The sequence below is a fragment of the Calidris pugnax genome, unplaced genomic scaffold (genome assembly GCF_001431845.1).
Source record: "Calidris pugnax isolate Ruff unplaced genomic scaffold, ASM143184v1 scaffold17, whole genome shotgun sequence".
Lineage (NCBI taxonomy): Eukaryota > Metazoa > Chordata > Aves > Charadriiformes > Scolopacidae > Calidris > Calidris pugnax.
In genome coordinates, this window is record NW_015090794.1 from 12,120,810 (window position 1) to 12,133,544 (window position 12,735).

Below are 12,735 nucleotides of genomic sequence, written 5' to 3' on the forward strand. Positions count from 1 at the left end.
TCAGGGGGACCTCAGCCAGTGCCCCCACACCGAGCCCTGAACCCATCCTGTGCCGGGAGGGGACACACACAGACTCCTCCAGTGCAGACCCCAACCTGGACCCACACCAGTGCAGACCCCAAAACCTAAACCCACACCTGAACCTTGACCCTCACCCTAAGCCTAACCCCGCAGCCGGCCCTTGCCAGAGGGGACGGACCGCTCTGCCTGCGCTGATGCCAGCCCTAACCCTAATCCTGGCCCAAATCCCGGCTGCTGTCGGGGGGGCAGTGACCCCCCCAGCCGGTGCGGGTGCCGGTGCGGTGGGGTGGAGCGGGGCGCGGCGCTGGCCGGGGTCCAGCGGCGGCGGGGCCGGGGCGGGCCGGGGGCGGGCGGTGCTCCGGTTACCGCATATAAGGGAGGAGGCGACCGGCGGGGGCACCCGTGGTGGGGGCTGCCAACGCGGAGGTGACACCATGGTGCTGTCCGGCGCTGACAAGACCAACGTGAAGGGCGTCTTCGCCAAAATCGGCGGCCATGCCGAGGAGTACGGCGCCGAGACCCTGGAGAGGTACGTGTCCGTCCCCATCATCACCCCCGAACCTGTCCATCCCCGACTCCCTCCCATCCTCTCCCCGTCCACAGCTCTCCTTCGTGACCCTGTCCCTGTCTCATCCGTCCCTGTCCCTCTCTGTCCCCCCAGGATGTTCGCCACCTACCCCCAGACCAAGACCTACTTCCCCCACTTCGACCTGTCACACGGCTCTGCTCAGGTCAAGGGACATGGCAAGAAGGTGGCGGCTGCCCTAGTTGAGGCTGCCAACCACATCGATGACATCTCCACCGCCCTCTCCAAGCTCAGCGACCTCCACGCCCAAAAGCTCCGCGTGGACCCTGTCAACTTCAAAGTGAGCACCTGGGAAAGGGTGACCAGCCCGGCTACCCTCCTGCAACCCCCCCTGGCCGCTCTCTCGCCTCAACCCCTTGCTCACCATCTCCTTTTGCCTTTCAGCTGCTGGGCCAATGCTTCCTGGTGGTGGTGGCCATCCACCACCCCTCTGTCCTGACCCCGGAGGTCCACGCTTCCCTGGACAAGTTCCTGTGCGCCGTGGGCAACGTGCTGACTGCCAAGTACCGTTAAGACGGCACCATGGCTGGAGCTGGACCCAACGCACTGCCAGCCCTCCCACAGCAAACAGCCAAATGATCTGAAATAAAATCTGTTGCATTTGTGCTCCAGCTCCGGCGTCCTGCTCTGGTTGCTGCCCGCGGGAAGGGAGCGGGAGGGATCTGCTCCGGGGGTCTCAACTTTGGGGGTCCCCCCCATCCCAGGTGGGCACGTGGAGGAAATGGGCTCTGGCTTTGCTGTCACTGAGAGGAGGCAGCATTTGGGTGGTGGTGCCTGGTGGGGATGCGTGCTTTTCAGGGGCATTTCCAGGCACCGGTGGCGGGGAGAGACTTCACGGAGACTGGCCAGAATCTGGCCACTGGCAGGTCCCTGCAGCCCCAGACCATCCTGACCTTCCCAGCAGAACATCGCAACGGGATCTCCTCTTGCCCCACCAGCCTCGTGCACCCCTTGCCCTTTTTCAGGCCAAATTGTCAGAGATCATCTCCTCCTGGAAATGCTTGCAGGAAACAGTGGGGTACGGGGTCTCCTGACGCCTGTCACCCTCTGCGTGGTGGTGCAGCGAGGACACTGTGAAGACCTCTGAGAGCAAGGGCATCTTTCTGTGCATCCCCAACACGCAGGGCTGGGTGGCATCTCAGGGCTTCCTCTGTTTCCACCTAACGCTGCGTTGGTGGGGTCTCACTTCGGAGGAGTCCTGGGGGGCTGGCAGGCTGGGGAAGAGAGCAGGCATGGGGCACTGCAAGGGGCTGAGCCCCACACCCTGCTCTTTGGGTACCTGGGGGGCTGGCCGGCTGGGGGAGAGAGCAGGCATGGGGCACTGCAAGGGGAACAGATGGGGCTGAGCCCCACACCCTGCTCTTTGGGTCTGGAGCTGTGGTGGGGCAGGAGCCATCAGGAAAACAAGCACCAGCAGCGAAACGGTGCTGGGTGTTGTGGCGCTGGCGTCTGCGCAGCCCCCAGCCCTTATCGCAGCCTGCAGCGGGGCGGCCATGGTGGGTGGCTGATAAAGGCGAGCGTGGGCTCTCCTCCAGCTGTGGGTGTGGTGGGAGACGGGGGAGAAGATAGTCCTGGGGGGGCTACAACCTGCCAGGTGCTGAGTAAGGCTGCCCTGTCCCTGCCAGGGCTGGGAGGTGCTCAGTGCAAGGGGGGAGAAGGTTCGAGAAACAGCAGGGAGCCAAGCCAAGGTTGCCACGAGCCCCTTTGCCCCCTGCCACATGAAAGGATGGATGCTTGCCCCAGCCCCATGGCCTCCAGTCACCATCAGTGAACGCACCAGAGGCAAGAGAGACCCCAAATGGCTCTGGAGAGAGAGGGAGACTCTCCAGCCCCCAGGGTTTCTCCTGCGAAGCATCACAAGTGTTGCAACCCCACATGCCCACCACACCTGGGCACAGCGAGGAGGGGAAGACAAAGCTGGTCAGAGCACCACTGACTGACCTGCTCCACCTTCGCATGGAGCAGGGTGTTGGAGCAGGTTGCACCCTTCCAGCCAGACATCACCCAAATGTAGCTGTGGGCACAACTCTGCTCCACAGAGAGCCTCTGCTCCCTGGGGAGCTTGGGGGCAACAGGGACATGGTGGGGTGAGCAAACAGGTGTGCAAGGGGACATGGACTAGTGTGTAAAGCACCAGGAAAAGCCAACACCAAATCCAGCCCAGACTTGGTATGCTCCAAAACCAGCCACAGAGGACCCTGGTGGGGTTCTTATGCACTTGGGGTGTGCATGAGAGGCAAGGTGTGAGAGCAACACAGGGGACAGTGTGTATATGGAGGGACAGGGGGTGGCAGTTGTCCCCACTGCCTCTGCCAAGGCTTTCCCTTCCAACCCTTCCCACGGCATGCTGTGTCCTTAGGACACATTGTGTGGCGGTGGGCAGTGTCCTGGCTCTGCAGCGCTTTCCCAGGGCTCTGCCTGGCCAAAGAACCACTGAGCTCCAGGAGCCAGGATGAGTTTTGTCCCAGCCATTTGTCCCTGCTGCCACAAGATGGGGACCTCAAGCCATGGTGCTTTATCGGGGCCAGGCAGAGGGTGCAGAGGTTCGAGTCTTGGTCCTGTCTGTGGGGCTGAAATGGAGCCTCCAGGAAGGCTGCCAGGATGGGCTTCCAGCCAGCCCCAGGTCCCGAGCACACTGGGGACACTGGTGCCAGCTCGGAGGGGTGCAGGAGCCCTCCCCAGTAGCCCATTTGCAGCACTGGGTGCCCCAGGCATGAACTCCATGCCTCCTAGCTCCCTGGGCTCCCTTCACTGGGCATCCCTCGGTGGCTGTGACTTGGTGTGTGCCAGGACACAGCCTGCCTGAGGGATCAGCCACACTAGCAGCAGCTTTCTGCAGCTTGGCTGTCCCCGAGCTAATGTTCCTGCCCTCGGGATCTGCAGGCAGCATGGCACCGGTGGCCTGAAGTCGAGCAGGTCCAATATTTATCCCACTGCTGGCCCAGGTTGGTTTTGCAGCTTGTATTGCTGCAGCTCTGGTGCTATGAGAGAGGTGGAGGCAACCTCTGTGCTGCCCACAGCAGCGGCAGCCTGAAATGCCATCACACAACGTGGAGGAGGTGGACTTCGGGAGCAAAACCCCCTGATCCAGGCCATGGCAGCGCTCAGGAGGCAGAGTCACAGTAGGCAGCTTCTGGGGAAGAAGGAAGATGAACATCTTCAGGTGAGACACAAGCCTAGTCTGATGTCTCCACGGTCTGGAGGCCTGTCTTATCACTCATCAACATTTATTCTTGATGGACAAAGCATCTATGGCTCAACGATACCCACAGAACACCACGGTATTTTATTATATGACAGTCACCAAGGCAAGTGGTGTCTCAGAGCTCATTTTTATTGGTCGAGGAACCAAAACGACGTGAGGAAACAAGCTTGATGGTCATGACTTACCTGATCACAACACTTCTACCAGTCTCTCGAGGGGCTGCAAACCGCATTGTGCAGGTAGATTGATTACTACTCTTACTTGTGCCTGATAAATAGTCATGGCCCAAGAGAGTGAGTGCATCCTGGAAAGGGACACAGGACTCCTGGAGGAAGTCAAGCATCCATGGGGAGTTTCCTAGGAATTTCCCATTCAAAATTTAGCAGAGAAGCAGTGGGACAAAAAAGAATTCAGTTCTTATGGAAGCTGATCTTAGACACCAGCTGGGAGATGCTCTTGCTGGAAAGAGGTAGGAAAACATCATGTGTTTTACAAACGGCTCTTCTGTTTATACATCCCATATGCCAATAGCATAATGCATGATTGATGCAACCTATGGGTCTTTTCTTGAAAAACTGCTGCGTAAGCATTTTGTTCACCCTGTATTTGGACAGTTACTCCTTCCTAAATGTCAGATTTTCCATGCTGAACTGATCTCTCTGGTTTGTCTCGATCATCTTGAATTTTAACCCAGTGCTCTGGGGTGCCCGCAGCGCATGATTGGTGCAACCTATAGGTCTTTTCTTGAAAAACTGCTGCATAAGCATTTTGTTCACCGTGTATTTGGACAGCTACTCCTTCCTAAATGTCGGATTTTCCATGCTGAACTGATTTCTGGTTTGTCTCGATCATCTTGAATTTTAACCCAGTGCTCTGGGGTGCCCGCAGCCCCTCCAGCTCAGGAACATCTGAGAATTTGATAAGCGCATCCTCCTTTACAAACACATAAGTTATTGATGAAGGAATAGTGAATAATAATGTTGGACCAAGGACTGGAATCTGTCACAGAAGGAAAACAGACTCATCTGAAATGATTCGTTCTTGGCAATGGCCGCAGTTATTAATCATCTCTTTCTTCGATTAAATGTCCCAGGTTTTTTTTTTTTTGTGATTTGAAGTTGACTGGTTTATAGTTCCTTAGTTTCCTCCTTTTACCCTGCAAATGGTAAGAGACCCTCTTGTCTCATTTCTGCGACCCCATCACCCTCCACCCCTTCCCAAAGATACTGGCTGTTTGGAGATGGCTTCAATCAGTTGCTGAGGTAAAGGGGATTTTTTTTCAGGCAAGCAGTCTGAAAATACTGGAATGATTGAAATACACTTTAATTCACACTTTTTAGTGTGGCTATTTTGCAGTGGGAAGAGGAGAAGAGGTTGTAGAAGACAGAAAACAGAGTCAGCCTTCACTAAAATGCCAATTTTGATGAAGGACTTCCAATATTTTTATTTCTTCCTTTCCTAGAAGCAGAGGCTACTCCCAGCGGAGCAGTCACATCAAACACAGCTGTACAAGCCCCTCCAGACAGGACAGGGCTGATAAAAACAAGTATTCCCAGAACCTGGAACACTGTCTGCTCTCCTTTGCCATCACAAGAAGTTCAACACTGCGCGTGACATGTTGGAAAACCTTTTTGCTGATGTCCCTCAGAGCTGGGTTCTTCTTCTGTGAGCTCCTGTGACCAAAAAGGCATTAAGCATCATGAATGTCCTATCCCTGGAGATGTTCACAACAGAATCCAGGTCCTGGATTTTAGATCTGGGAGGAGAAGGAGCAGATCTGTGGTAACACGACGTTGGCCACTGATGCCTTCCCAGGACCTGGATTCTGTTTTGGAGCCTTTCATCAACTAAACAGCAGAAACTTTCCACACCTACTCTGCATTGGTTTTCCTTCTCCTTTTTGTGGATGACCACGTCTTTTTTGATGGTTAGATCTAGCCAGCTTTGTGCTGTGTCTGTATCACTGACAACCCTTTTCTGTGAGATTACAATATTTTCAATCAGCCCTGCCTGACTGTGTCCACTGGGGATTAATCACATTTTCACTACAGAGATGGGAATTGAATGGAAATGCAACAATTTTCTTCCTGCTGGTTGCCCTGTCTTCCTACCACACATCAACCAGATCCGAGAAGGTCTGAATTCTCTTAGGGATGGTGAAACTGAGAACACAGGAAACACTCTGCTGGTCAGATCATCGGTTCTTCTCTCCCAGCGTTGTTTTCAGGAGCAGGAGATGCCATCCTGGGAGAGCATGTGAGCCCAGCCCTTTGTGACTGTGCTCCTCCAGCACCCACAGCAGCAGTAATTGCAGTTTCAGAGGGTACATTCCTGCCTGTTGACCTGCTGCTCATGAATTTGCTATACCTTTGACAAACCTGCTGATCCTATTTGTTTCCACAGCCTCCTGTGGCAGCAAGTTCTAGAAGTTCATTCTCCCCCCTGGCCCATATAAAGTCTCTTTTATTCATTTTAAACCCATCTACTGGACTCATCGATGGCCTCTTAGTGCAGAACCTGATGAGCACCAGGTCCACATTCCCTTTAGTTGGCTTTTTCTGCTCTCCCTTCTCCAGGAAAAAATTCCAGCCTTCCCAGGACCATCTCACACCACAGCTGCCCTATCCCCTTGATCAGCTCAGTTTCTCTGCTGAGGCATCAAAATCCACGCTGTCCTTAGATCCAGAGGCCAGAACCTCACGGATGTGGGTGCACCAAGCTGTTACACAGCAGACAAAAGATGTCCTCTCCCCCTTTTTGGAGAACCCTTCCCGATGACATCACCACAGTTTTCTGGATTTCTTGGGCTGCTTCTGCACATCAAGGCTACAATTTTGGTAAGCTGGAATGATGACTCCAGTGTCTTTTTTTTTTCCTGAGCTGTAATAGCCAGTTTAAGTTCAACCTCCTCTGTTTTAGATCATATTTCCCTGACTGTGTCACCTTGCCTTTATCCACCCTGTAACAATCGACCTCCTATTTTTCTGTTTGTAAGTAACACTGGAATCTGCACGTAGCAAAGCTCCACGGAGTACATCAAATAGCCTTTCACCAGCCTCCTGCCGTGATGGAGCATCATCTGACGCGTCTGTCCAAAGCTAAGGAGCACAACTGTAAGAGCAGGTTTTTGATCCATATTCTGGAGACACAGTTCTTCGTTACACTCTTCCTTTCCAGATCCCCTGCCACGGTGACATCGGCTGGCAATGAGCTGCTGGGTAGACACAACTCAACCTGGATCTAGCTGGAGATGGTTAAAACACAAGGGTTTTTTTACTCCTTATACCAGAAGCGGACAAATAGAGATAGAGGAGCGGGCTGTGCCAGCTTTGTGCTCTCCAGGGACATTTGCACATGGCCACAAGGATCCCAGCTATGGATTTATGGAAAGCAATACAGCAAAATGTGCATTGCAGCTGCTCAGCCAGAAAGCTTTTATACCTCCTTCAATGGCTGAGCAGCTGAGTGCCATTATTAATAGTAGAAGTGTATTTATCAAAATTCATGGGTCAGCATTGTTAAAGCTCCATAGATTCAGTTGGGACAGGTCACCATTATTTATTTTTCCAGATCGTAGTTTCAAAGAGGGATATTTTCAGTATATACTCCTGATTTCTGCCCAGGCCTGGCTGAGACGCCGTAGGAAATCCGCTCTCCAGAGCAGGGTCTTCCGCTTGTGTCTGACCTCCTGAGGAGGGGCTGAGCTTGAGGACCAAAGAGTAAGAAGCAGATGTGGGGATCCCTAACCACTCCACTGCCTCTCACGCTGTATTCAGAGTCAAGTGTCAAACTATATTCAGAGTCACCAAGCCAGACAGAAGCCCTGGCCCCAGCGTAGCCACGCTCCTTAGATTTCAGCACAGCCAGAAGATCACCAGTGGGTTTTCTAAACACTGCAATTTTTGTTGCCACCACAAGAGGAGGCAGATATCACCATGGCTCGATCTTCTGCCTGGCTGTAGGTCACGGTGGTCCATGGGTGGCTGCATGTCTCCACTCGTGAAGTGGAGGAAGCTCCAACTTCAGCTCCAGCTCCAGCTCTGGAGCAAGAGGGCATTTCACCCTCCCTGGTTCAAACTCATCCATTTTTCTGAGGCTGCAAGGCCCCTCAGCCAAAGGGGGAAGGGGCAAACCACAGAGTCACTAAACTGGTGACAACATTTTAGTGTCCTCATGTTCCTGGAGCCGCTGTCAGTTTGGAGGTGACTTCTCCAACAGCATCCACCACCCCAAACACTTCCATTGAGCGCTGGAATGCTTTTCTTGGGGAACAGGAGCAAGTTCAACGTTGATCAGAGTCTGCATCACGTTAGGCAAGTCTGAATTGTGCTCAGTTCTTTGACTCTCAGATCTTTGAGTCTCATTTTTTGTCCTTTAAGAGGAAAACAACTATAAAGTAGAGACAGCGTTGCAGGGAAGTCAGTCATGAGGACTGATTGATGGTGAGCTGATACCTTTAAAGTGGAGTGGAAGGCTAAATGAAGGTAGAATGAGAATAGAAGGGTTGGTTTGTCTTGCTTTCAGAAGAACAATTTTTGAGCAACAGCAAAATCAACTGGGAGAACTCAAAGCTAATGTGGAAGAGACTTGCCATTCCCTTGAGAAAACATTGTAAAATTGCTTTATATCCCAAAGAAGCAGAAAAATCAAGAGGTAAAGAGTGTAAAGCCTAACAGGAGTGTGACTTCCTAATATCAAAGGGATATTAGGAGTAACAAGGAGATTATGAAAAATGGCAAGGAGGACTAGCCATTAAGGAAGGCTTTGATTGATGTTCAAAATATGCATGAGTGAGGCAATAACAGATAAATCCATTGAGTTGTGGGTGAAAATCTCAAAGCTCAGTCATGAACTTTGTTGTAAGTCATGAGCCGTGTTACAGCAGCATCATGTGGTGCTGGGACCACAGCATTTAGCCTGGAGAAAATGTGGATTCGTGACAGAATTGTAAGGTAGAGCTCAAGAAAACAGGGAGATGGTAACAGGAGTCTTGAAAGGGAATTATTGGGCTGAAGGGAAATTATTATTAGACTCTGACTTTGGATCTGGCCTTGGAATTTTTATTAATGACCAAAACTTTAAAAAAAAAAAGGAAAAATGTGTGGGTATTGTCACTGTAGAGGACTGGGATATTACAGGGTACCTGCGTGGCCTCAAGGACCAACATAGCAGAAAGGGGTGGTATCCTCATGCCCAGCAAAAGGACGTGGAGGAAGCTGCTGCTGTCATTAGGCGGGATGCATTCCAGGAGGAGAGCTCTGAACATCCAAGGACAGCAAACAAATGGAAATGCCCAGGCAGTGAAAAAATCTAGGCTGGGAATTAAAGAATAGTCCCTTCCCATCCCATGCTTTATGTGTTCAAGCTTCTGGGCTGACTTCAAGGAAGCCTTCTCATAAATTAGATGAGGGCATTGCTAACTATTGATTGCTCTGGTGGGGCTTTTGGTGATGTCAGAACCCCTAGAAAATGACCAGCTCTTCCCTAGGGAATTTCCTTCCCATACCTAGAAAACTCACCATAAGTATATCAGGCCCATGAGATCAAGAAGCAAAGATTTTTGGGCTCCTAAAGTACTAAGTCCATCTTCAGGAAGTTTGTGGTTGACTGAAAGCAGGTCTGGAGTCCTCAGCCAAGCTGACCCATATGTAAGTGGTGGGATTTTTGTCTGAGGAAGGACTCTGAGATTGTGTCCAAACTCTTGGAGAACACAAACACATCGGAAGGTGTCCCAAAGAAAAGGCATGTAAAGAGGGAAGACCCTTGATTCTTTTGGAGACAATCAGAAAATCAAAGAAGGAGTTGACCGTTCCTGTGGAAGCCACATCTCCTGTGAGTCCTGTGAGTCCTGGCGGATACGTGAGACCTAGGAAGGCAATCGGACTTTGTAGGAAGGACTATAAAAAACCCCTGCAGACTGCAGGGCTGACCCTCCCCGACAGTTTCAGTTCTGAGCGAGGGCATGGCGGGCAGTTCCTGTCTGTTGACCACGGAGGAACGTTAATGTTTGAGAATTTGGGTTGAACTGATCTCAAATTCCCATTTCACTTTCTCTTCGTGTCGGAGAAGCAAACCCAGGAGCCCACTGTCTCCCGTGGCAGCCCCCTGGTTCCACCACCCCCTCCCTTTCCCCCAGGGCATTCTCCCATGGCTCCAGAGTCCTCCTGAGGTTTTGAGCAAACCCAGTCACTCTCTTGGGGCTCTCAGGGACCTCCTTGGGTATTGGGGTGCCAGAGGACCCCAGAACCAGCTGAAGTCTCAGGGTCATCAGGCTCCCTGGGGTTACCCAGGGTCTTGAGGTGCTGACAGGGCTCCAGGACCTCCCCAGGATCATGGGGGTCCCCGGGACCTGCTGATGTCTGTGGGTCACCGGGCCACCTAGGGTTACCCGGGGTCCTGGGGTGCTGATAGGGCTCCAGGTTATCCCCAACATCACGGGGGTCCCCAGGAGCAGCTTATGTCTCCGGGTCATTGGGCTCCTCAGTGTTACCTGGGGTCTTGGGGTGCTGATAGGGCTCCGGGACCTCCCCAGGATCATGGGGATCCCCAGGACCAACTGGTGTCTCCGGGTCACCAGGCTCCTTGGGGTTACCTGGGGTCTTGGGGCTCTGATAGGGCTCCAGGACCTCCCAGGATCATGGGGGGGACCAACTGGTGTCTCCGGGTCACTGGGCTCCTCGGGGTTACCCGGTGCCTTGGGGTACTGATAGGGCTCCAGGACCTCCCCAGGATCATGGGGGGGACCAACTGGTGTCTCCGGGTCACTGGGCTCCTCGGGGTTACCCGGTGCCTTGGGGTACTGATAGGGCTCCAGGACCTCCCCAGGATCATGGGGGGGACCAACTGGTGTCTCCGGGTCACTGGGCTCCTCGGGGTTACCCGGTGCCTTGGGGTACTGATAGGGCTCCAGGACCTCCCCAGGATCATGGGGGTCCCCGGGACCTGCTGATGTCTGTGGGTCACCGGGCCACCTAGGGTTACCCGGGGTCCTGGGGTGCTGATAGGGCTCCAGGTTATCCCTAACATCACGGGGGTCCCCAGGAGCAGCTTATGTCTCCGGGTCATTGGGCTCCTCAGTGTTACCTGGGGTCTTGGGGTGCTGATAGGGCTCCGGGACCTCCCCAGGATCATGGGGATCCCCAGGACCAACTGGTGTCTCCGGGTCACCAGGCTCCTTGGGGTTACCTGGGGTCTTGGGGCTCTGATAGGGCTCCAGGACCTCCCAGGATCATGGGGGGGACCAACTGGTGTCGCTGCTCCTGCTCCTCCTGCAGCTCCTGGCGCTCCCCGCCGCCCGCGGCAACCGCACCGGGCCCGGTGAGTCCCGCACGGGATGCGGGGGGGGATCGGGAGCAGTTGGGGATGCTCCGCCGGCGTGCCCGGCGGCAGTTTGGGGGTGCCCGGGGTGCCCAAGGGCACTTTGGGGGTGCGCAGGGGCAATTTAGGGGTGCTCGGGGGCAGTCTGGGGGTACCCGGTGGGCAGTTTGGCCATGCTCGGGGGCAGTTTGGGGGTGCCCGGGGTGCCTGGCGGCACTTTGGGGGTGCGCAGGGGCAGTTTGGTGATGCTCCCTCCCAGGATCATGGGGGGGACCAACTGGTGTCTCCGGGTCACTGGGCTCCTCGGGGTTACCCGGTGCCTTGGGGTACTGATAGGGCTCCAGGACCTCCCCAGGATCATGGGGGGGACCAACTGGTGTCTCCGGGTCACTGGGCTCCTCGGGGTTACCCGGTGCCTTGGGGTACTGATAGGGCTCCAGGACCTCCCCAGGATCATGGGGGTCCCCAAGACCAACTGGTGTCGCCGGGTCACCAGGCTCCTCGGGGTTACCCGGGGTCCTGGGGTACTGATAGGGCTCCAGGACCTCCCCAGGATCATGGGGGGGACCAACTGGTGTCCCCGGGCCACCAGGCTCCTCGGGGTTACCTGGTGCCTTGGGGTACTGATAGGGCTCCAGGACCTCCCCAGGATCATGGGGGGGACCAACTGGTGTCCCCGGGCCACCAGGCTCCTCGGGGTTACCCGGGGTCCTGGGGTGCTGATAGGGCTCCAGGACCTCCCCAACATCACGGGGGTCCCCAGGATTGTGGGGGTTCCCAGTTCGGCGCTGGGGCTCCCCCAGGATCTGAGCTCCCCACAACCCGAGCCCCCCAAGTCTCCCCCGGCCTGCGGGCAGCCCCATCTCCCCGGTCCAACCCGGGGTTACCCCGTGCCCGCCCCAGCGCCCGTCCCGGTGTCCCCCCGGGTGGTAGCACTTTGGGGGTGCCCGGGGGCAGTTTGGGGGTGCTCGGTGACAGTTTGGCGATGACCAGGGTGGCTGGCAGCACTTTGGGGGTGCCCAGGGGCAGTTTGGGGGTGCTCGGGGGCAGTTTGGGGGTAACCAGCAGGCAGTTTGGTGATGCTCGGGAGCAGTTTGGGGGTGCCCGGGGTGCCTGGCGGCACTTTGGGGGTGCGCAGGGGCAGTTTGGGGGTGCCCGGCGTCAGTTTAGCAATGACCAGGGTGCCTGGCAGCACTTTGGGGGTGCCCAGGGGCAGTTTAGAGGTGCTTGGGGGCAGTTTGGGCATACCCAGCAGGCAGTTTGGTGATGCTCGGGAGCAGTTTGGGGGTGCCAGGGGTGCCTGGCGGCAGTTTGGGGGTGCCCAGGGGCAGTTTGGGGGTGCTCGGGGGCAGTTTGGGGGTAACCAACGGTCAGTTTGGTGGTGCTTGGGAGCAGTTTGGGGTGCCTGGGGTGCCTGGTGGCAGTTTGGGGGTGCCCAGGATGCGTGGCAGCACTTTGGGGGTGCGCAGGGGCAGTTTGGTGATGCTCGGGGGCAGTTTGGAGGTGCTTGGTGGCAGTTTGGGGGTGCCCGGGATGCGTGGTAGCACTTTGGGGGTGCCCGGGGGCAGTTTGGGGGTGCTCAGCGACAGGTTGGGGGTGGCCAGGG

At 55.2% G+C, this 12,735-nt stretch overlaps 1 protein-coding gene across 1 annotated transcript; it reads left to right on the top strand.

Annotated features, from left to right (window-relative positions):
- The first annotated feature begins 388 nt into the window (after window positions 1–388).
- Window positions 389–1,218, top strand: LOC106884798 (hemoglobin subunit alpha-A). Its single transcript, XM_014936402.1, has 3 exons — window positions 389–550; window positions 683–887; window positions 992–1,218. Exons 1-3 carry the CDS (start codon window positions 456–458, stop codon window positions 1,118–1,120), a joined length of 429 nt encoding a protein of 142 aa, XP_014791888.1. The 5' UTR covers window positions 389–455; the 3' UTR covers window positions 1,121–1,218.
- The last annotated feature ends 11,517 nt before the right edge of the window (window positions 1,219–12,735 follow it).

Coding starts and splice junctions, on each gene's coding strand:
- LOC106884798 (XM_014936402.1), top strand. CDS start 456: ATGGTGCTGTCCGGCGCTGACAAGACCAACGTGAAGGGCGTCTTCGCC. Junction 551..682: donor GGCGCCGAGACCCTGGAGAG/GTACGTGTCCGT, acceptor CTGTCCCCCCAG/GATGTTCGCCACCTACCCCC. Junction 888..991: donor TGGACCCTGTCAACTTCAAA/GTGAGCACCTGG, acceptor TTTGCCTTTCAG/CTGCTGGGCCAATGCTTCCT.